The sequence below is a fragment of the Geotrypetes seraphini genome, chromosome 1 (assembly GCF_902459505.1).
Source record: "Geotrypetes seraphini chromosome 1, aGeoSer1.1, whole genome shotgun sequence".
In the NCBI taxonomy this organism is placed as follows: domain Eukaryota; kingdom Metazoa; phylum Chordata; class Amphibia; order Gymnophiona; family Dermophiidae; genus Geotrypetes; species Geotrypetes seraphini.
In genome coordinates this window covers 295,766,400-295,791,015 of record NC_047084.1, presented here as the reverse complement: position 1 = coordinate 295,791,015, position 24,616 = coordinate 295,766,400, and the positions used below count along the sequence as shown (strand labels likewise).

General features: G+C 45.6%; 1 protein-coding gene across 3 annotated transcripts in view; it reads right to left on the bottom strand.

Moving 5' to 3' along the window:
- LOC117364549 (dynactin subunit 1-like) overlaps positions 1 to 24,616 on the bottom strand; it is a 206,168-nt gene that overhangs the window by 23,743 nt on the left and 157,809 nt on the right. For all 3 annotated transcript variants that reach the window (XM_033953860.1, XM_033953839.1, XM_033953848.1), the window contains exons 20-24: positions 23,132 to 23,263; positions 19,174 to 19,302; positions 17,150 to 17,292; positions 12,251 to 12,414; positions 8,174 to 8,307 (exon numbers count right to left, since the gene is read on the bottom strand). In XM_033953860.1, the coding sequence (XP_033809751.1) occupies positions 8,174 to 8,307; positions 12,251 to 12,414; positions 17,150 to 17,292; positions 19,174 to 19,302; positions 23,132 to 23,263 (702 nt within the window). The remainder of the gene's footprint in view (positions 1 to 8,173; positions 8,308 to 12,250; positions 12,415 to 17,149; positions 17,293 to 19,173; positions 19,303 to 23,131; positions 23,264 to 24,616) is intronic.

Below are 24,616 nucleotides of genomic sequence, written 5' to 3'. Positions count from 1 at the left end.
AATGTGCACTGTAACAAAGTCTCCCAATACTGAAAATAGTGCTCCGGTGGAGGTTCATGGTGCACCAACAATTGATAAAGTCTGGAAATACATCCTCTCCCACTAGAGGCCTCCCAAGCTCTATCCCAGGCCGTGGTATCTTGAAGCAGGTGAGCCTTTTTCAAATGAAGGAAAACTCCAGCATGAGAGGGCATAACATTCTCAATGGAGAAGGATAAATAGTAGGGTTCCCCAGGGGTCTGTGCTCAGACCGCTGCTTTCTAAAATATTTATTAATAATCTAGAGATGGGAATAACTAATGAGATAATTAAATTTGTGGATGACCGGAAGTTGTTAAAACGCAAGAGGAATGTGAAAAATTGCAAGAGGACTTTGCAAGACTGGGCATCAAAATGGCTGATGATTTTTAATGTGAGCAAGTGCAAAGTGATGCATGTTGGAAAGAAGAACCCAAACTATAGCTCTGTGATGCAGGGTTCCATATTAGGAGTCACTGCCTCATCGTTGAGGATACGTCAAAACCCTTGGCTCAGTGTTCGGAGATGGCTAAGAAAGCAAATAGAATGTTAGGAATTATCTAGAAAGGAATGGAAAACAATGATGAAAATACTATAATGCCTTTATATTGCTCTATGGTGTGTTCGCACCTCGAATACTGTGTGCAATTCTGGTCGATGCATCTCAAAAAAGATATAGCAGAATTAGAAAAGGTACAGAGAAAGGTGATAAAAATGATAAAAGGGATGGGATGACTTTCCTATGAGGAAAGGCTAACGCAGCTAGGGCTGTTCAGCCCTGGAAAAGAGACAGCTCAGGGGAGATATGATAAGAGGTCTTTAAAATACTGAATGGAGTCAAACAAGTAGATGTGAATCACTTGTTTACTCTTTAAAAAAATACTAGGGCTAGGGGGCATGTGATGAAGCTATTAAGTAGATTTAAAACAAACCAGAGAAAATATTTCTTCACTCAACTTGTAATTAAATTCTGGAATTCATTTCCGGAGAACGTGTTGAAAGCAGTTAGCTTATCAGGGTTTAAAAAAGATTAGATAATTTCCTAAAAGAGAAGTCATAAGCTATTACAGTGGAACCTTGGTTTACGAGCATAATTCGTTCCAGAAGCATGCTCGTAAACCAAATTGCTCGTATATCAAAGCAAGTTTCCCCATAGGAAGTAAGGGAAACTTATTTGATTGGTTCCACCTCCTCCCCCCACCCCCCGAGGCTACCGGCACTGCTCCATTCTCCCCCCCCTTGAGGAATCCAACGCTGTTCCAAACCCCTCCCCGCTTCCCCCCCCTGCGAACCGGCATCCTCCCCCCACTCGCGTTGCCCCCCCCCTCCACCGCGATCCTACTTCCCCCACCCCCGAGCACGTCAATGACACTTCCTTTACCCGACTTGGCACCAGTGCCGATGCCCGAAGATCCTCCCTCTTCTGGCGCAGCCTGGGCTGGGCGGTGCGTCGGAGATCCTCCCTCTTCTGGTCTGGGCTGGACTGCTTTGAGCATTTGCGCATGCTCAAAGCCTTCTGGTCTCGCTCTCTCCGAGAATGAGAGCGAGACCAGAAGGCTTTGAGCATGCGCAAATGCTCAAAGCCAGTCCAGCCCAGCCCAGACCAGAAGAGGGAGGATCTCCGACGCACCGCCCAGCCCAGGCCGCGCCAGAAGAGGGAGGATCTTCGGGCATCGGCACTGGTGCCAAGACAGGGTAAAGTTAGTGTCATTGACGTGCTCGAGGGGGGGAAAGTAGGATCGCGGTGGAGGGGGGGCAACGTGAGCGGGGGGATGCCGGATTGGTGTTGGGGGATGCCGGATTCCAGGGGGGGGGGGGGGCGCTCGTATAGCGAGGCAAGCTCGGTTTACGAGGCACCAAGTTTGCAAATGTTTTGCTCGTCTTGCAAAACACTCGCAAACCGTTGCACTCGTAAAAAGTAGCCTGAGAGCCCGTCTCGAACGGCAAAAGATAACACGGGGCTGGGAGCCCTAGGTGCCCATGGGTAGGCTAGTTAGGGAAAGAGAAATAGGAAGTCAGAGCCATAGGGGAAGTCAGTTTGCGTTAAGAAAGGAGCGCGATTGGTTGTTGCTAGGGGGCATGGCTGGAGGAAAGTTTTAAAAGCCGGGACCTTGGAGGACTTCTTTTTTCCGAGTCCTCCAGGGCGGCTTTTTGCGGCGGTTGCTGGGAGCTGGTGCTGGGTCTGTGTCGGCAGTTGCGGGTGCGTCATGGAGTCCGGCGGCTTGATGGGTGACGGCACTGAGGGAGACGTGGCGGAGATTTCCCTTCTAGCAGGCGATTCATTTTCTGAGGAGCCGGCGCAGCAGGTGAGTCGGGGCACTGGGGATGAGAGGGTTCGGCCGGTGCGCCGTTCTAAGACTGCCGCGTTGTCGGCTATGGCCATTGCCGGTTTGGGAGGGACTTGGGGGAGCGTTGGGTCAGCGGGGGTTTCTGTGGGTAAGGCTTGGCTTCAGGCGGTTTCGTCGTCCAGCTCGAGTGGGGCTGTTTCGGCCGGCCGCAACTCGTCTGTTTCACGCGTGGGCGGGGCTTCAGCAACGGCTTTTTTGCCTGCGGCTACATGTGCTGTCTCTGTGCCGTTGGAGACGAGCGGGAGGGTTTCTGTGACCACTGATGCTGCTTCTTTGGCTCACCCAGGGGTAGAGGGGGGTTTGGGACCACTTCGAGAAGGGGCTGCTGCTAGTGTGCTTCGTGGGATGGGTAATTTGGAGCCCTGTGGGTCTCCTCACGTTTTTAGTGTTGGCAGGGGGATAGATTGCTTCAGCCAGGGGGCTGCTCCTGTCGGGGGAGCGTCTACGTCTTGGGCTGGTGTTTTTCCTGGGGGTTGGGGTCCTGGTTGGGGTTCTCCTTCCTGGGGTCCAGGGTCTTCTGTTAGCGGAGTGGGGCCCTCGGTTTCCCACTGGGGGGGAGCTCTGTTGGCCCTATGGCTATGGGTATTATGCCCAGTAGCAGTTATGGTGCTAGTTGGGGTGTCCCTATGGGTATGGCTGGGGGTATTTTGCCTGGTCCTGCCTCTTTGTTTTCTTGGTCTCCACAGGTGCCTGCCTTTATTCCTGGTGGTCGTGATCCTGGAGTGTCAAGACGTGGGAGCTGCGGGGACATCTGAGAGGCCTGGTTGTTCCGGATCGGAGCGCAGTTCGGCGCTCAGTGGTGTGGTAGCTGCTGGCTGTGGCACTGCGGGAACTTCTCATCTCTTGTCTTCCTTGCCTGGGGTTGCTGTTCGGGGCGTCTCGGCTTCAGGACCTGTTTCTTCAAGTGGGACTGCTGTCAGCAGCATCTCTACAGGAGGAGTTGTGGACCAAGGATCTTCTTCACAGGGTGATGTGGCGCCTGCTCAGGTTGCTCTTGCAGGAAAAGCACGCGGGAAAAAGGGTAAGCGTAGACGGCGGCGGGGCGAGTCGTCTTCATCGTCGACGAGGTCTTCCTCGTCGTCTTCGTCTGCTTCGTCGTCATCGTCAAAGGGGCCTGCAGGCAGTGTCGAGCTTTCTGCGGGTGGTGATCTTGCGGTTTCTTCGGGTGGTGTACGTGGGGCTCCTGCGTTAGTTGCTCTGTTGGAGCTTTGGGAACGGGTGCCTCGCTCTTTGCGTCGTAAAATTCGCTGGCGGTCTTGTGTGGATATTTTTCGCTTGTTAGAGGGCAGGGCTCACAGACGGGGTACTAAAAAATCCAAAAAAGATCGGAAGGAGATTAAACCTTTCCCGGTAGCGCGGTCAATTCTTAATTGGGTGCGGGCTTTCTTGCGGCTGGCCAGCGTCTGGGGGCGAGCTAACCCACAGGACTATGGTTTATTGCTGTCCTATGCAGATGCTGTTTTAGATTCGTATCAGAGGTTTGGCGGTTGGGCCTGGTTAAATTATGACGAGGCTTTTCGAGACAAAATGGAGGAGAACAGGTTTATGTCTTGGGGCACCCAGGATGTGAACTTGTGGCTTACTCACATGGCGTCTAAGTCTCTGTCCACTCAGGTTGGTAAGGTTGCTCCCGGATCTGCAGGCGGTGGGCGGCCTTTTCGAGGGGGGGGTCGGTGGAGATTCCGCTGCTGGGTCGGACGTGTGTTGGAAATTTAATAAGTCCAGCTGCCCCTTCACCGACTGTAAATTTAGACATGCCTGCTCGGTCTGTGGCCAGGCGCATGCAGCCCTCAAGTGTCCCAAGCGGAGTGGCGGTGTTGCAGAAGGGGCAGGGAAGTGATTTTTCGGTGAAGTTACTGACTCCTATCCGAATTGGGGCGATGCGTCCTTGGCTTCGGAAGTATAGGCTGCGGGATGCGGCTGCCTTTCTGGAAGCTGGTTTTACTTCTGGTTTTGTTATACCTTTTCAGGGGTCTTTGGTTAGGGGGCGGGTTCAGAATGCCTCCTCGGTTTCCCAGTTGCGGGGCATTGTTCGAACCAAGTTATCGGAGGAATTGCGGTTGGGGCGTATTGCCGGTCCTTTTCGGGAGCTTCCTTTTCCACAGATGATTATATCACCTTTGGCGGTGATTCCTAAAATGGTTCCAGGGCAGTTTCGTCTCATTCATAACTTGTCTCGACCTTTGGGTCATTCGGTTAATGAAGGCATTCCGCGAGATTTGTGTTCGGTACGGTATGCATCCTTTGACTGTGCTTTGCGGCTTATAGTGGAGGCAGGACAGGGAGCTCTTTTGGCTAAAGTTGATATCGAATCGGCGTTTCGGTTGTTGCCGATTCATCCACAGTCCTTTCCGTTGTTGGGTTTTCGATTTGACGGTTCTTACTTTTACGATCGTTGTCTGCCGATGGGATGTTCCATTTCATGTGCTTATTTTGAAAAGTTCAGTTCGTTCCTGCATTGGGTATTGGTGCAGCGGGAGGGGATTGCTTCAGTAGTGCACTATTTGGACGACTTCTTATTTGTTGGTGCAGGTGGCAGCATGGTCTGTGCGAGTTTAAAGAGGGCTTTTGAGGAACTGTCAGCTGAGTTTGGTGTTCCGTTAGCTGGGGACAAGTCCGAGGGTCCGGTTACCTCTTTGGTGTTTTTGGGGATAGAGCTCGATACGGGTGCCATAGTTACTCGTCTTCCTGAGATGAAAGTTCGACAGTTGTTAGGGCTCATTGAGCGGGTGTTTGTGGCACCTAAATCGACTTTGCATACTGTTCAGTCCTTGTTGGGATCACTTAATTTTGCTTGTAGAGTGTTGCCTATGGGTCGTGCTTTTTCCCGTAGGCTGGCTGCGGCTACTTCTGGGGTGCGTGATCGTAGACATTTCTTACGTATTTCGGCTGGAGTACGTGCTGACCTTCGTATGTGAGCGCGTTTCTTGCATGATTTTAATGGACGGTGCCTATTCAGGCGCCTGCTGTGTCTAGTTTGGATTTGGAGTTGTACTCTGATGCCGCAGGTGGTGTAGGTTTTGGTCTATTTTGTCGCGGTGCCTGGTGTGCTGAACGGTGGCCGGAAGACTGGGTTAGCTCGGGTATTACTAGAAATATAACATTATTGGAGTTGTTTCCCCTTGTTGTGGCCTGTGAGTTGTGGGCGGATGTGTTGCGTAATCGGCGGGTGGTTTTTTGGTGCGATAATTTGGGAGTGGTTGCTGCAGTTAATAAGCAAGCTGCGCGTTGTCTGGCGGTAAATGCGTTGATGCGAGAGCTCGTTTTGCGGTGTTTGCGGTTGAACTTGTAAATACGGGCGCGTCATGTTCCAGGTTTGCAGAATGGAATTGCTGATGCCTTGTCTCGTTTCAATTTTTTGCAGTTTCGACAGTTGGCGCCGGATGCTCGGGTGGACGGTTCGCCGATGCCAGCACATTTATGGAACCTGGTCAGGAAGAAATCTGGGAAATGCTCCGCTTGTCTGTAGCGGATTCTACGTGGTCGCATTATGCTGTGGGCTTTCGATTGGTGGCGACTTTTCTGGCAGAGCGTGGCTGGTGCCCGGGTGATGTGGCCGAATCCTTGTTGGCGGATTTCGTGCTGTCGTCTTTTCGGGCTCATACATCCCGGGGTGTGGTTCGCAGTCGCCTAGCAGGCTTCTCATTCTTTTGCAGAGCGTTAAGTTGGGCTTGCCCTGTTTCCGGATTCTTGGTACAGCGCCTGCTTCGCGCGATGGGGCGTGTGCGCCCGTGTCCTCGGGACACGCGGTTGCCCATCACACATGAGTTACTCCTTCGGTTGATGGATGCGTTGGTGGAAGTGGCTAGTTCGCCTTATGAAGTATGTTTGTTTCAGGCTGCTTTTGCCATCGCGTTTTTTGGGGCGTTGCGGGTGAGCGAGTTGTTGGTAGGTCCTTTGGCTCGCTTAGGCTCGCGTGGCCTGTTGATACAGCATGTTCGACTTCAGACGTCGATGGTGCGGCTACTTATCGTTAGCTCCAAGACGGATCAGAGTGCACGGGGGCAATGGGTGGTTTTACATTCGGTAGCTGCTTGTCGTTCGTGTCTGGTTACTCGGTTGCGAGCTTTTCTGGAGATTCGTCCGGTTGGGGGTTCCGCATTGTTTGTTCACGCTCAGGGTGCTCCGCTTACGCGTTATCAGTTTCAGGCGGTTTTACGTTTGGCCTTGGACCGCTGTGGGGAGAACCCGGCTGCTTACGGGACTCATTCCTTTAGAATTGGAGCGGCTACGAGTGCGAGCATGGCTGGCATGTCTAGGGAGGGCATACAGCGGTTGGGGCATTGGGCTTCTGATGCTTTCCGGGGGTACATTCGTCGGGAAGGGTCTTCCTGTGTGTCAAATTCGGGGCAGGGCGCTCCGTAGGGATTTGGGGTGTGCAGATTTGTTGTATCTGTTATGCTAAAGCTCCCAATTATACTCACCTTGGGTTTGTCTTTGTTGTTGTTTAGCTGTTCTTGTTTTTTCTTTCAGGTTCCAGTGGTCGTTCTTATTCCCTGTGGATTGTTGGCCACTCCTTTATACACTGGGCGCCGGAGCGAGCAGCTATTCATCCTGGCGGTCGCCATTTGGGACTGGGTCATCAGGGCCTCCGTGTATCCTGGTGGGGTCAACGTGGGATGCGCTGGAGTCAATTGCTGCTGTTGCTTGAGCGCCTTTGTTCGCGGCCTCGTCATCCTGATTTACTGTTGGTGCACCTTGGGGGGAACGATGTGGATGCGTGTTCCGGGAAGGACTTAGTGAATCTCATCAAGGACGACCTCAGGGTTGTATTGGATTGGTTTCCTGGGGTTTTATTGATTTGGTCAGATATTGTGCCCCGCCCTCGTTGTTTAGCGTCTCGGCGTTGGACCCGGGGGTTGGCGAAATTAAATAGGCAGGTGGGTAAGTGGGTTGTTAGTCAAGGGGGTATGCAATTATTGCATGAGTGGGTGGATGTATCTTGCGTTGGTTTGTTTCACACGGACGGGGTTCATTTGTCGGCGGTGGGTTGGGATCTTCTCCTCGATGATTTTGCATCGAGTTGTGAGAGGGTCCTTGCCTTACGTTGACAGCCGCAGCTCCCTTTATTGGGGGGGGGGGGGGCTGTATGTTTACAGTCCTGTGGCGGGTCTCCCGAGCTACTGGGTGCTGGGGCTCATCTGGCGATGAGCGGTGGGCCGGCGGGGAGCCGTGCCCGGGGGTCTACTGACTCAGTTAATGGGGCATGAGGTCATGCCACCCCTCAGACTCTTGCTGTTCATGGCTGGGTCGGGGGAAACTTTGTTGATGGTTACACCGGGTAGCTCGGGAGGAGCTGCTGATTTGTTATATGGAAGTTAATGTTGTGGATGTTAATTTATGTAAATTATTTCCTGTTTTGTTAATAAATTGAGCTGCGGCTATTTATACCAAATATGTGTGTGGTCTATTAGTTATTGAGGGGGATGCTGGGAAGGGGTGTCTGGGAGGTAGTAGGAGCTATCCAGATCCCGTTGTTAACCGAGGTACCACTGTATTAAGATGGCTTAAGGAAATCCACTGCTTATTCCTATGATAAGCAGCATTAAATCTGTTTTTTCCATGAATTCTTGCCAAGGACTTGGGGTTGACCACTGTTGGAAATGGGCTTGACGGACCTTCGGTCTGTCCCAGTATGGCAACTCTTATGATCTTATGGAACCTAAGATTAGCAATGTAATTACTCAGCCCCTGAAAATAACCCAGAATACATCTAAGTCCTTTCCACCTATATGCAAGATTCTGCATTTTTTTAAAAAACCAAAATCATTAAAATAGAATACATTAGTGTGCAACAATTTACTGACCTTCAGTCTATTGTTCTCATGCTTCAAATGGTTGACAGACAATCTCAACGCATCAATCTGCTGCAAGAGGAGAGGAGAATCCTTAACCTGGATGGGGCCAGAGCTGCTTCCTACCAACTGACCAGAATTGACTGCTGTAAACATAACCAAAGCAAAAAGAATGTCAGATTAAGTACTTGAGTCTTGTTTGTAACTATAGAATGACACAGGGACAAATTTTTCCCCGTCCCCGTGAGTTCTTTTCCTGTCCCTGCCCCATTCCTGCAAGCTATATCCTCATCTGCACAAGCCTCAAACACTTTAAAATCATGAGTTCGAGACTTGTGCGATTGCAGAGCTTACAGGAATGAGGCAGGGACAGCGATAGCAACAAAACTCGTGGGGATGGGATGAGGAAATTGAGTTCCTGAGGGGATGGGGACAATTTGTCCCCGTGTCATTCTCTATTTGTAACCCTTAAAGCAAAACCTTCCAATCAGGAAACATGTTAAAAAGCCCCAGGCTCAAAAGTTACAAAAGTCTAGATTTTGTTAAATTGTTACAGTTGGAGACTAGCTACAAACAACCAAATGATGTTTTAAGAATTTGCTAGTCTAGTTATATAAAACAAACGAAGCAATGATAAAGCAGAAACACGTCTAGCTGAAGTAACGGCCACCAAGAAGACCGTTTTAAGAGTAAGGTCCTTCAAAGAAGGGTGGGATAAACACAGAGGATCTAGAATCAGAAAATATTAAATATTGAACTAAGGCCAGTACTGGGCAGACGTGCATGGTCTGTATATGACCGTTTGGGGGAGGATGGGCTGGAGAGGGCTTCAATGGCTGGGAGGGTGTAGATGGGCTGTAATAGGTTTTGACTGAGATTTCGACAGTTGGAACTCAAGCACAGTACCAGGTAGAGCTTTGGATTCTTGCCCAGAAATAGCTAAGAAGAAAATATTTAAATTGAATCAGGTTGGGCAGACTGGATGGACCATTCGGGTCTTTATCTGCCGTCATCTACTATGTTACTATGGTTCAAAAGGGGGGCGCACTAGAACTAACAGAACCAGATTGAGATCCCAAGATGGAACAGAGGGCCACACGGGAGGCTTGATAACTTGGCCGACCGCAAGAAGCAAATCACATCAGGAATGGCAGTCAAATGCTGACCTTTCACTAACCCCTGAAAGGCTGACAAGGCCACAAGCTGAACCCGGAGAGAAGACCAAGCCAGTCCCCCTATCCAGGCCATCCTGCAAGAACTCTAAGATGTTAGGCAGGAAAGCGCAAAAAGAGATCACTCCACACGCATCACACCACTCCTCAATTAGATGGCCAAACCCTCACAAAAGCCCGAGAGGTGGAAATCTTCTGGGACCCCAAGAGAGTTGAGATCACTTTATCTGAATACCCCTTCTTACCTAGGTAACCTCTTTCAAGAGCCAAGCCGCAAGACAAAAGGGACCCGGATCGAACATTTGAATGGGACCCTGAGTTAGAAGATCGTCCAAGAGAGGCAGAGGAAGAGGATCCGCCACCAGATGCCTCACCAGTTCCGCGTACCATGGTCGTTGAGACCAATCCAGAGCCACCAGAACCACGAGGCCTGAATGGTGAATTATGCGAAGAAGAACTCTGCCCACTAATGGCATGGAGGGAACAGATACAACAGCCCCTCCGTTGGCCCGGAAGAGATCGGCAGGGAAGAGGTCAGATAAGGGTCCATGCCCAATGATGAAATCACAAGGGGCCCCGAGGCACGGGTGGACGGGGACCTGTCCCGACGAGGCGGGGAAGTCCACTGCGGCTTTGAAGGTATAGGCTTCGAAGACATGGAAGCCATAGTCTGGAGTCCCACCCGGAACACCCTGAAAGTCTCATGCCTCGAATCAGGAGAAGAAGAATCACTCGAGGGCATTCAGTGAGACTTGTGGGCCGGACCCCGAGCAACCGCGGGGGAACGCCCAGGCTGGTCAGATGGAGGCCAGGGCCAGTTGACTCAGGATAGAGGACATCTGCATGGTAAGGATAGCTTTAAGCATGTCCTCGAACACAGGCAGAGGAGTCTGGAGTTGGGCTGCAGCAGTGCGTTCCTTTGGGGACGACCTCGAGAAAGAGTATTCCCTACATGAGGAGGCACGCTTAGCATGATGTCTTGAACAGGCCGAGGTCGGTTTCTTCACCGACACACCTGAGGAAGGAAGAGGAGACTTACCCGAGGCTAGGACAACAGATGGAGCCGAGGTCGAAGCCTTCGAGGCCGAGGGCAACTTCATCAAGGTCGAGGCCTTCGAAGCCGAGGCCCCGACAACCGGGGTCAAGGTCAAGGCCATTCCCTCAGATTCCATGGGGCCAAAAAGTTGAAGAATCTTGGCCACACGCCGACGAAGAGCCCGCGGTTGGAGGGTAGCACAACGCGGGCAAGACTCAGCTCGATGAGTAGCACCCAGGCACTCCACGCACCAACGATGAGGGTCGGTGATGGAGATCACCCGGTTGCACTTAGTGCAGTTCTTAAATCCGGTCAGAGGCCGGGACATAGGAAAAAATACAGCCGCGGCCCTGCGAGGCCAGGCGGCCTGACAAAAACCGACCACCTGGTCAAACAAAAAGAAAAATAGGAACTTAACAAAACAAAGACACGCAGCACAGTGACTCACCTGAAAACAAAAAAAAGCAAGCCACGGTGCAGAGGCACTACAAATTCTCGCAGAGCAAGGGAGCAGGGCGTCTGGCTCTGCGGAAAACTTAGAACTGAGGACACGCTGAGGAGACGCATGCCCTGAGTTGGGCGGGAGGGGCACTCACACATGCGCGGTACACTCGCAAGCTTGAAGATCTTCAAGCAAGTCTGCTTACGAGAACGTCCGGTAGGAGGCTCCATAGATGACGTCACCCACATGTAGAGAATAAGCTGCCTGTTTGTCCTGGGATAATTTCTTCTACTTTTCAGATACAGGTGGTCTTTCTGGGCTCTGAGATATCTGCTCACCATTAAGCTCAGACAAACTAGGCAATTAGCGTGGGAATCAAAGTTCTAGATTTTTTTCCACACTGAAGGCAAGGGCAGAGCCTCAACTTGGTCTGTGACATTTTGATTGAGGAATAAAATAAAAATAAAGGTAAAATAGGAAGAAAACAAAAATGTCTGAAATAAACAGAGGTGGTTGAACACTGAAACGGGTTTTTGGTTTTTTTTCATTTGCTGACTAGGACATAACACATGAGGTACTGAAGAGACCAATGCATGTGACAAGGGCTCTGTATGCTCAGAATGTCAGTTAGCTCTGAGCACTAGGACATCCATTGGATAATATCACTCGCTTGCATAACTGGCTCAATTCTGCTTGATTAATAAAAAAAGGTAGTGTAGTTGTTCCATTAGGAAGTAGAGAGCAGTCTTATTTTTTATTTTTTGGTTTAGCAGTTGCCTTTTGGCAGAACCATCGTTTATTAGCCTTCATTTGTAACTACCCAGGATTTTTGTTCACTTTTTTCCTCACTCACTAAGCTCAGTCACTGTAGCAATAATGCTTGACTAGGGCCACACCAGAGGCTTGTCTCAGAATCCTGCATACAGACTCTAAATCAATATATCGCAAACTATGTACCACGGCGAGATTTCAGGTGTGCTGTGAGACTCTGGCTGACTGCTTATAGGACGTGCCTCTCGTGGTAAGAGGCATGTCCCATAGGCAGTGAGCTGGCGCCAGCGCCTCTCCGCACCTTTCTTCCTCTACCCCCCACCAGCATAGTAATAGCAGGCTCAGGGCCCCTTCTGGAGGGCCTCCACACATGCGCAGACGTAATGACGTCACACATATGCATGACATCATCGCGTCAATGTCCGCACCTTTCTGGATGCCCTCCAGCAGCGGCCCCAAATTTAGTGTGCCGTGGCTTCAAAAAGTTTGCGGGACACTGCTCTAAATAAATGCACCAGATGTCAGCATGGTTCATCAACTGGGCTCTCTCTCCATATGAGCAGAAGCCTGTTTCAGGGATTGAATCTGATTCCTCTGCATGGCAGTGCTTGCTATTGAGCCAACTGGCTGAGTGCTTGGAGTATTCTTAGGCACTGACAGACACTCACCTCCTGCAATACCAGAGACAATAGAGGCTACTCCAGATGGTGCCCCACGCAGGCCCTCAATGGTTCGTTTAGATTGATTGTTCAGGCGTTGCCTTAGCTCTGTCTTCTCAGACTCTAGTTGGTCAATATCAGCCTGAAGAGAGTCCATCGTTTCTTCAAATTCCCTGAAAGAACAAAACACAAGGCTGTGCAACATGATCTTTGTTAACTGCTTAGCTTTAGAGGTTCCAAGCACCCACTCCTTTATTAAATTAATTTAGCTCCTCACTGTGGGTTAAATTATATTTTCATTTAAATTTCTTTTTACAAGAATGGTGAAAATTCAGCAAGAATACTCATTGGGCAATTGCAAGCCGATATAGTAGAGCTCCCTTACCTTATTCCCAACAATTTACTTTCACACATAAACAAATCACAACATCAAGTGATCTCATGGAAGAGATAGCTAACCTACACACAAAAATATGCATTCTTCTAAACTGCACCTAGCTATGTTAAAAACCTCACATAGCAGACAGCAGTATGCTTTTTTTCAAGCCCACATCAACATTGTTATCAGATATACACATTTTTGTAAATGTGACAGGTGTTTGAGATTTGAGCTGTAGATGTATGTACTATACTAGGTCAGACCAATAGTCCATCAAGACCAGCACTCCATTTCCAGTAGGCCAGGTCACTAGAGTTTCCAGACTATTCCAATGGCAATGTCCATGTCTTACTCCCAGGGAACAGATGACAAAATGACATAACCCCTCCCCTCCATTCATCTTCATCTACCAGAATGGTGATGGCTATGGATACACATTAACCGTTGTCCTGAAAGAAAAGAAACTGAAGTTACCAAAGGTGGACACAATCAGAAAAGTTTGTGCTTGGTCTAATGAAAGGAAGAGAGCTTGGATAATGGTAATCTAAGCCCAAAATCTAAGTGTCTCATTTGGAAGCAGGACTGTTATGTGGTAAATGTTCTGAAATAGGAATTTGTCCAAATAGGAATTTGTCCAAATCTATGGCTGTGGCAGACTTGGTTAGGAGGATCGTCTGGCTATGAAACTGATCAGCAGATACGTAATCAAACACTCCGCTTAGGCGGCTTCCTTTCAAGGGAAAACTGCTTTATGGAGAGGACCTATAGAAAAAACTAAAGGATCCGAGAAAAAAAAAGTCAAAGAGGTTGCCAGAAAACAAACAGTTTCTTGCTCTTCAGCAGGAAGATCAAGATTCATAGAAACACGATAGCATATAAAGGCCAAATGGCCCATTCAATCTGCTAGAGGCTAGGTATTACCACCTAAGCAAAGGATCTTCTTCTCAGTGATCACACTCAAGTATATAATTCTCCTTTCACTTTGAGTACAAAAAAAGAGAATCCCAAAGTCAGAAGGAAAATGAAAGCCTCCAGAGCCCCAGATTCTGGGGGTCTACCATTCAATGATATGGATAGGACTTTGGGGATCTGCTTTATTCAAGGAATGGACCCGAATGTCTGATCACTGGGTGCTAAAAGAGGTTATATGTTCAGAGCTTTCTCACCATCTTGGAGATTCATTTATGGAATATTGCTGTGCATCAGCCCATGAGGTAGCAGTGGTATCCACATTGGAAAGGCTGATAGGTTTAGCACAGTCATTTCTGTCTCCAAGGACAAAAGAAGCAAGGAAAGTTACTCCATTTATTGTGTATTTCCAAACAAAAAATAAATGGAGATTGCACTTTCAACCTACTGTTGATCTAAAAGGGTAAATCAGACCATCTGGATTCCTTGCTTTGGGATGAAAACCTTGCATTCTGTTCTTTCAGCCATGCGCTTGAGGTAGAGTGGGGGGAAAGAGTTTCTCAAAGCTCTTAACCTCAAGGAAGCTTATATTCACATTCCAATTTGGGCCTCAGAGATTTCTAAAATTTGCTGTCCTGGGTTGCCTTCTTTTGGATTTGCCAAAGCACCATGGATCTTCTTCAAAGTTATGGTGGTAATAGCAGCACCACTATGCAGAGATGGGGTTTGGGTTTACCCATATCTGAGCTAGTTCATCAGAGCACAGCCAGAAGAGAAATGTTATCAAGCCGCCATACTTGAGCAGGCAAAGTGATTCTTTCCAAGCATAGAATGTTGATGATCTAGGCTCAAATATGAACACTTACAGTAAAGATGGTGCTTTATGCCTTGGATTATAAGCATGCACTGGTTTCTGTGGTGGCAAATCTAGATTTAGTTCTATGGACTCATACCCATATGCAACCCCTAGAGGTGTTGCTTCTCTCCCATCAGTCAGCCCAGCACCAGTCTTATGACAAGCTTCTTCTGTGGACAGCAGAAGCCAAGATTAATATGAATTGATGGCTTCAATCCCAGAATCTGACAAAAAACATGGACCTGGAGACTCTTCAGTGGTTAAGGGTAACGACAAATGCCAGTGTTTTCTATCAAGTACCTGGGCCATGTGGCTCAAGGCAGGTGGATAGTGACCAAGGCATCTTGGTTAATCAACTGCATGGAGACTTGAGCTATATCAAAAGCATTGACAGCTTTCCAGAATCTGGTACAAGGCATGCAATGGTTTATTCCCAACTAGCAAGGAAGAACAAAAAAATGTAGCAGTGGCAAGAGAAGTATCCATATCAATGCATTTGGAGGAGAACCATCTATATGTGTGATCAGTAATACATTGCAGGGGTCAAACTAATTTCCTGATCCAGCAAGTTCTGCACCTAGGAAAATTGAAATTGCCAAAGAAGTCTTTAGTCATGATGTGAAACTGTTGGTGGAATCCAATAATGGATCTCATGTAATAATGCAAAATCACCCTCTTTCATCAGGCAGAAGGAATACAAATGCAGTGGGACTGGATCCTCTCCTACAAAACTAGCCTTAGTTAGGATCACTTATGTTTCCCTCATGGTCACTACTGAGCTGAGTTTTGAAGAAGGTGGCTTATCCTAGTGCTGATGATTATAATGGTGTCAGATTGGACTAGACATCCATGGTAGATTAATCTTGTTCTGCTTCAAGTAGACAGCCTAAGTTTTTCTTGGGAAAAGGAGTTCCAAGTATCAGGTCCAATGATCATGGATGACCCATCTTGCTTTTAAATCACAGCTTCGCCCTTGAGGGGATACATCTGAAGCATATGGGTTAGGCGACCAGGGTCATTACAACTACTGCAAGCAAGGATAGATCTACCTTGTTGGCCTACGCTAGAAACTAGAGAGTTTTTGAAGTGTGGTATGCAGAGAAAATGTTTCTCCTTTCAGCTTCTATTGTCTAGGTATACATGTTTCTACAAGGTGCCAGAAAAAGGCCTAGCTTTGTCCTCTCTAAGAACTCCTTTTACAATGACACACTAGTGATTCTGGCACGGTAAATGATATGAAGCCCATAGGAACTGAATGTGCTTTCTCGCACTTGCCATGCCGGAATTGTTAAGAGCAGCTTTGTTAAAAGAGCCCTAAATGTTCAGGTTGCAGCACTGGGATGCTACTGGAGTGGTTTGAAGGGAATTTAGTTAGGGGTCCACTTGGATGTTGTATAATTCATGGATATAGCATATTTGTGATTTGGACTGGGATCTCAATTTGGGTCTTCAAGCCTTAGTCATTACACCCTCTGAACCACTTAAGGTGGCAACCTTAAAGGTTCCTATTTTGAAGATGGTATTTCTGGTAGCAATCGGTTCAGTAAGGCATGTTTCAAAGTTCGAAGCCTTATCCTGCCAGAAGTACTTTCTACATTATTCAGAAGCAGGAGTTTCTATTAAGATGGCATCCTCCTTCCTCTTGATGTTTGTGTTGACACTGCCTGCCTTCTGCTGGAAAGATTGGAGGGATGACTGATATAATGCTCTTGGATGTTTGAAGAGTACTGTCACAATGCTTGAATCTGGCAAACAATTTATACAGTTCTGATTGCTTGTTTTGTTTAGCTGAAAGAAGTGATTTTGGCTTATTATTTTCAAGGGGCAAGAGCCTCCTAAGGGTCTTCTAGTACATTTGACCAGAGGAATGACGACATCTTGAATAGAATTGCACTTGATTTCTCTTGCTACCTGGTGGCTTTGCACTCATTTTCCAAACTTTACATTTAATGATTAAGCCAGAGAGGATGCTATCTTTGGTGCTGATGTTTTGATGACAGGGTTATCATCAATTTGCCCAATTTAAAAATTGCTTTTCTATATCCCATGTGTTCTGGTCTGGTCTGATGGATAAAAAGGTAAGAAAAGGTTTGATCATATCCACTAAATTTTCCTTGAATTCAACCATATCAGTCCAGAGTTCCACCCTGTGTCCAATTTCTAGATTTTCAGTTTGACTCATAGTTTTTACCTGAGTGTAGGAAGTGGTGAGACACTGGAATATTCTCAGGGTTGTCTCAAGTAAGGATAGCTCTGGTTGATAACTCTAGATTCTTTCCTCCTATTAAACTTATGTGGGAGGATTTCTTTCTGGTTAATATTTGCTTTCTTCAAACTAGTGGACTGGTGTTGCAAGGAGCCTCTTATAGGGCAGAGCTTTTAACTCACAAACCCTCCATTTCTTTTGCTAAGGCACATAACCCATCCATTCAGAACTGGTTTACTTGGATTCAAGGAAAAATAAGCAGATAAGACCAAAATTTTCTTTCCTACATATGCTCATGTTACTTGTGTAAGGAAAAGCAAAGTTTCTTAATGATTGTGGAAAATAGTTTAACTCATATAAAACAAAAATGAAATCATTTTTTTTTCTAAAAGAAAAGTAGCACTTTTACATTACAAGAACTTAAGAAAATGTCACCACCTAATACCTTCCTTGAAATATATTTTAAACAACAAGGTGTATCGTATTTTTAGGAATAGATTCCACAGAACAATAAGACTGGAAGCAGAGAGTGAAAAAACTTCAAACAAGTTTCCTTACTTCTCCTTCTTTTTGAGCTGAATCTGTGTCTCATCTAGCTTGGTTTGTATTTTTTCTACCCGATCATCTGCATCTTTGGAAGCACTATCCAGTTTTTTCTCTAGGAGACTGAGACGCACATGGGCCTCACTCAACTCTTCACCCTAAAGAAACAGTGAAAATAAGAGATGTTCATAACTTCATTATGGTGTCAAGAAATAGAACAAAATGAATTCTAGCTAATTGCTCCACAGCATACTGAGGAAGTCATTTAGCCTTCCCAAATCCAAAAAGCTATCCATACATTCAAGCTCCTGTCAATGGTTATTGTGTCTCAAGAATGCCTATTGCTTGAAATAACTCAAAGGACTAATTATTTCCTTTGCTCTGCTCTGAATAGTGTTTGGAATAGTAGGACAATTGCACTGTGTGTTGTTGACAATTTTGTTTCCTACTGACAGTAAAGCCAGTGAAAATAGAAAGCTACAATGCTAAGGTTTAGATTTAGACCCTATATAAATAGCAAATGAGCACAAACACACAACATATACATCAAATATTTGTTGCTGCCGAAGTCAACATTTTCCTTGGTTCTTTGGCCACAGGATATTACCACACAAATATACAACTTTTTTATGCTGTAGATCCTGAGAACTCTGACCTATCCCATCCCTCAACAAAATAACCCAATGGTTAATTTGACATTTCTCTAGGTTAAGTTTTAAGTCTGTTCTATATGGGTTAAAGACTTACAGTCTGTACTAACAGACCCAGGTTCCTTCTGTTAAGGAAATCTCTATTCTGCTGGTAGACTTGCTTGGGTTGTTACTTTGATAATGAACTTAGATTATGCTATTACGCTCTTCAACAACTGCATATCATCCACCTATACCTAGATGCTAATGCCTTTCATATTTACTCTGCTTATTTAGTCCTTTCGTGGATAGACTCCTCAGTGGCATTAAGCAAACATTATTGAGGAGGTAACTATTCAGAATATTGCCAAGAGGCTTCCACGCCATGCTAAAAGGTTCAATCATGTCACCCTAATATTACAAAACAAACACTAGATTATGGTTAGTTACAGATTCCTTTTTAAATATTTCTACTCAAAAGGCCTTCTTTACTGGTCTTTTGATCAGACTATCTCATCCCCTTGCACCTTCCTAGACCTTGTTTAGTACATATGAAAAATCTACCATTTGCCTTTTGTCTTGAAGTTTCATGATGAGAGTACACATTGACCTGACTTTTTCTTTGCAGCACCATGCTTCTGGAGTTCTCTTACCTCCTACCTTCAGCTGAACCTTATATTTTAAATTAAAGCAAGGCCCTAAAACCTTCAATTATATTAATGCTTCTGGTGAAATTGTGGATCCAGAGGTATGATGTGCTTATCTGGCTGGGACTATTCTTAACGTTCCTTCTACTTCCTTCTATCATCCAGGTTTATGATGTAATTTATCTTCTGCTCCCTGATTACTATTCTTTTGTGTTTATAAAATACTTGTAAAATGCTTAGAAGACTTCTTTCTTTTCCTCTAGATTTTTAAAGTTAACAGTCCTTCCCTCTCCCCCCAAGTTTTACCAAGTAACTGTAAACTATTCCAAGTCCCTGGATTAAAGGGCAGTATAGTAAATCCATGGTTAAAGTAAACTAAATATTACTCCATCACCTCTTATTCACTCACTCCTGCTTCTATTGACTTATGAATTGAGTGAAATCAGTCTGCTGGGACTATGGCACCATAATACACACTACCCAGTGTTCAGCCCTTTTTTCAGTACTCTACCCTCTTCTTTTCTAGCCTAGATAGTGAGTGACACTTCTTCATGAAGGGAGACTACTGCTCTCTCCAAAATTTACTCATGCTCCCTAGTTTGTGCTTTCCAGTCTGGAAAAAAACAGAAACTGTCTGCTCTTTCTTTTGCTAGACACTGTATGTTTAATGGTGATTATAGCTATATAGTTCTGTGGGATTTAACTAGCTTTACACTAAAATACATTTATTTTCATTTTGGACAGTGCATTGTTGCAGCCGAACCTTGATTTTGAGTGACTTCTTCAGTTCTTTAATGACTGTCTCTCTGTCTTCCAGTTTCAAACCAATTCCTTCAGCATCTGTGATCTCAGCTCTGAGAGAAGCAGCCCTCTGTTCTACTGGTGGTGGCAACTGTAATGAAAGTAGATGTTATAGCTGATTAGTTTAATAATGCAAGAGAGCTTGCTTCTTAGTTTTCAGCTTTTCATTAACCATAAGTCTCTTCTCACATTTTTCCTAATACAAGAACGCAAGAATTGTCATACTGGTTCACACCAAATATTCATCAAGCTTAGTATTCTCGTTCAACAATGGCCAATCCATGTCACAAAGAGTAGCTAGATTCCATACTGTTTGCTCCTAGTAGTTTTACCCAAATCAACCTAAACAGTTTATGGACTTCCCCAGGAATTGTCCAAATTTTTTTTTTATACCAAGATATCTAACTGCTTTTACTATATATTCTGGCAATGAATTCCAGAGCTACACGATGAGTAAAATAAATATTTTCACTAATTTATTATAAATATACTACTTAATATTTGTAGTATATAACCAGCAGAAGGAAGGAGATGTTGATATTCCTGTACAGGTCTTTGTTGAGGTCCCACTTGGTGTACTGTGTTCAATTTATATTGGCAAAGGATATAAGAAGACTTGAAGCAGTCCAGAGAAAGGCGACAAAAATGGTAAGGAGTTTGAGCTGAAAGGCGTATAAGAAGAGACTGGAAGATCTGAATATGTACACTCTAGACTAGAGGATAGGAGGGACAGAGGAGATATGATATAGATGTTTAAATACTTAAAAGTATTAATACAGAACCAAATCTTTTCCAGAGAAAAGAAAAGGTTAAAACTTGAGGGCATGAACTGAGATTGTGGGGTGGTAGACTTAAGAGTAATGTTAGGAAATTCTTTTTCAAGTAAAGGGTGGTGGCTGCCTGGAATGCCCCTCCTAGAGAGGTGGTAGAGAGCAAAACGGTGACACAATTCAAAAAAGCATGGGATGAACACAGAGGATCTCTAATCAGAAAGTGAAGGGTATAAATTGAAGAACTAGGACCAGAACAGGGCATATTTACACAGTCTGTGTCTTGTATATGGCTAATTGATTTGGAATGGGCTTTGGGAATTCCAATAATTTGGGATGGTTTAGATAGGCTGGAGTGAGCTTCAACGGCAACTCCCATAGTTGGAATCCAAGAACTGTACTGGGCAGACTTCTAAAGTCTATGGCCCAGAAATATAAGACAATTTAATAATGAATTTATAATGCATGTAACCATTGGGCAGACTGTATGGACTGCTCCATTTACCATGTTACTATGTTTTAAAGATATTTCCATGTAACTTCATGGAGTGGTCCCTAGTCTTTGTACTTTCAGAAAGAGTTAAAAATTGATTTACTTTTACCTGTTCTACACTACCTAGGATTTTGTAGACCTCAACCATATCCCTCCCTCGGCACCTCTTTAGCCTTTCCTCATATGACTGGAGTCCCATCTCCTTTATCATCTTCATATATTAAGCATAAGAGGAAGACTTGAACATTTTGAGGAATGATGTGAAAAGATGGATTACAAAAAAGTATAAATGCTAAATTGTTCACAGAAGAAAATCATGGAGGACCTCAAATGACAAACAAAGGCAAACGTGGGAATGGAGTTGATAGCACACTGTTCACAGAAGTTTAACAATTTTAAAACCTAAAAGTGGACAGAGCCATAAGGTCAGATGAGATACATCCTAGGCAGCATTCCAGACTCCAGATATATTTAGCTTTTTCCTGCTCCTTTTTTTTCTTCTCTTTCAATTTTGAGATGGCTGCAAAGAAGAAAGGCAAGGTGCGAGCTCTCCTTCCAAGCCTCCTGCCAAGCCCAACCTGAAACAAGAGCTGATTCTGGCATTTGCTTTAAACTCTCCTGTGTTGGAGCAAGCAGTGACTTCTGTGCTGCTGAAGAAGGACTTGGCCCAGCAGCTGCTCGAGGCTTCTTTGAGCCTGATTGCTCAAAGCACTCCGTCTCCTCTCAGTTCCAGTTTAATGCCAACACAGTATACTGAATAAAATGCCGAAGAGCAGATTGAGGTTGTGCAGCTTGGAGATGAAGACAGAGAAGTAATTATTCCTCAGACTTTGCTGCTGGCAGAGGTTTCAACTCTTTCTGGAACACAAATAGCTAGGAAGGAGTCAATAGATGCAACTTGTTGTTAAACCCAAGGTTGGATTAACAGATACTGATTGGTTAGTCTCCAGTTCTGGGAAATCTAATCTTGGTCAAAGTATTAGACCTTCAATGGTGACACTGGATTCAATTTGGGCTGTTCTTGTATGCTTGGAATATTCAGTAATGAAGTGAGTATACTCTCTACTATATTGGATTCAAATTTTATTCAACAGGAGGAACAGTGTTTAGAACAACAGACTAATCTGACAAGTACTGTGTTTCGAGATCGGTTGGTCTCTCGTCGAAAAATAGTCTATTGAAAATAGGACTAGACTTTTTAATTTAAGATTTGTGATTTTTCCTAGAATATCTTATGAAAATCCTAGAGACATTTTAAAGAAGTACTTTATTAACATCTTGAAGATTTCAGTAGAGACGTTACCACCTATAGCTAAATACTACTATTTGATGAGGAAGATACAGAAGGGAATAGAAGAGCAACCTAGAGAAGTTCCAAGAATGTAAGAACATAAGCAATGCCTCTGCTGGGTCAGATCTGAGGTCCATCGTACTAATATTTTGGAATCATCGATTGAAGAATTAACAGGTAGAACCATTCTCCTGGTCTCATTTGTATTTGAACAGGATAAAGACACGATTCTTAAGACTTTTTTTAGGAAATGTTTTTACTTTATTTTTGGGCTAGAAAATATGGAGTTTTCCTTATTTATGTAAAATTACCAAGATAGGAAGAAAAAATTTCTTGCTGCATCCCAAGAGGCTAGGTCTCTTAGTATGAAAGTTATAACCAAAGTTATAATTTCCTTGTAAACGTGAGGTAATTTATCAATCCCAAAATATGTTTTCTTTAAACAATTACAATTTTTAAGTTTCCTTGAAAGTAGAAAAATCCTCTGGAGAAACTCAAGGCTCAAGTTTGAAATCCAGTTGAATTATCTGAAGATGTATAACTGTGTTTGAAGTTGTGATGTTTAAGTGATATAGTGTTTAATAGTGGGAAGGGAGTGGTTCAGGTATAAGAATTTTTCCTCTTTTTTATTCTCCATTTTTCCTTTCTTGGATCCACCTATATATTTAGCTCTTAATGGATTATATAGCTGTTGATATGACTATGATTTTTCTTAATGAAATGATGATGTTCCTTATTTGAATTTCTATAATTTTTCTGAATATAATCTTGTTGCTATTGAAATGTTTATTTGATGCAATATGAAATATTATAAAAATAAAATAATCCTCAAGAAATGCTGTTCAAATCCTAAAATAACATTACCACTAGAGGCATAAACTGGTTACTTTTTGTACAAAGATAAAAGTTTAAACTTGCAGAATTATTTTAAGAATGAATATTCACTTTTTTCTGGTACAAAGATACAAATGTTTTCTGACTTTGCATAGGCTACTCAGGCTCAAAGGAAAAACTTTGCTCTTATTGAAATCTAGGGTTTTAGCAATAGAGCTACTTTTTTTCTTCTATCTCCTGGTAAGTGCTTAGTCAATTAGATAAATTTTTGGTTGATCATGTGAGTTCAGTCCTCTGACAGATTAAGACTTGAAGGTTTATATTTTTTTCATACTGCAATTTGTAAGATATTGATACTCTATTTTTGTTTCTCAATAATCCTTTTTCCTCTTGATGTGGGTAATTTCAACAATGTGGACATGATTGGAGAAATATTTATTATTGCTTTATTTCTGAGTTATTATATTCCTTTTTTATTATAACTGCAAAAATTTAAATACATACATAAAAACTTTGAAAAAAATGTACTCACCCTGCTTTGGGGCTTGTCAGCATCATACTCTCCTTCCTGCATGGCTGTAGCCATCTTATTCATTGTTGCAATAACAATATTGCAGGACTGATGCAGACACTCATGAGGGTTGATACCTTGAGCACCATAAACCTGGAGAGAAAGAGAAAAAAAGATTCATATTTACTTTGTCTCATTCTATTCTGATATATACCATACATTTCCAGTTCAAGAGACAGCTCAAAGCAGTTTACAATAACATAGCATGAACATGTGAAAAGTAATTCAGAATGAAAGCACTTTCAGAGAAAGCTTTATTCAGAAAACAAGTTACCGTATTTTTACGTAGATAGCGCGCACCCGTGTAAAACGCGCACACGGGTATAGTGCGCGAAAACCACAAATTTATGTACAGAAATTTTTATATACCGCGCACACCCGTATACCGCGCTTGCTGCCCGACTCTCCTTTCGCCCACCCCGACTCTCCTCTGGTCACCCCGACTCTCCTTTCGCCCGCCCCGACTCTCCTCTCCCCCTTGAAGTCCTGTCCCCACCCTGAAAGCCTGATGCCCCCCGACGTCCGATTCACTCCCCCCCCGCAGAACCGCTCGCACCCCCACCCCGAAGGACCGCTCGCACGCACCCGCACCCCCACCCCGAAGGACCGCTCGCACGCACTCCCACCCGCACCCGCACCCCCACCCTGAAGGACCGCTCGCACCCCCACAGCCTACCGACCCCCCCCATCATGTAGAAGCTCCTACCGGTGTACTGCTGCTTCCTCTTGGCGGTCCCGACTCCCCGACACGATCGGGGCAAGAGGGAGCTCAAGCCCTCTTGCCCCAGCCAACCGCGGCACCCCCGACACGATCGGGGCAAAAGGGAGCCCAAGCCCTCTTGCCCCGCCGACTCCCCAACTCCCCGACAATATCAGGCCAGGAGGGAGCCCAAGTCCTCCTGGCCCTGGCAAACTCCCCCCCCCCCCCGCTAGTTGTTCGGGCCAGGAGGGAGCCCAAACCCTCCTGGCCACGGCGACCCCCTACCCCCACTACAAACGGGCAGGAGGGATCCCAGGCCCTCCTGCCCTCGACGCAAACCCCCCCCCCCCCAACGACCGCCCCCCCCAAGAACCTCCGCCCGCCCCCCCCAGCCGACCCGCGACCCCCCTGGCCGACCCCCACCCCCCTTCCCCGTACCTTTGTGTAGTTGGCAGGACAGACGGGAGCCAAACCCGCCTGTCCGGCAGGCAGCCAACGACGGAATGAGACCGGATTAGCCCATCCGTCCCAAAGCTCCGCCTACTGGTGGGGCCTAAGGCGCCTGGGCCAATCAGAATAGGCCCGGGAGACTTAGGTCCCTCCTGGGGGCGGGGCCTTGGGCACATGGTCGGGTTGGGCCCATGTGCCTCAGGCCCCGCCCCCAGGTGGGACCTAAGGCTCCTAGGCCTATTCTGATTGGCCCAGGCGCCTTAGGCCCCAACAGTAGGCGGAGCTTTGGGACGGAT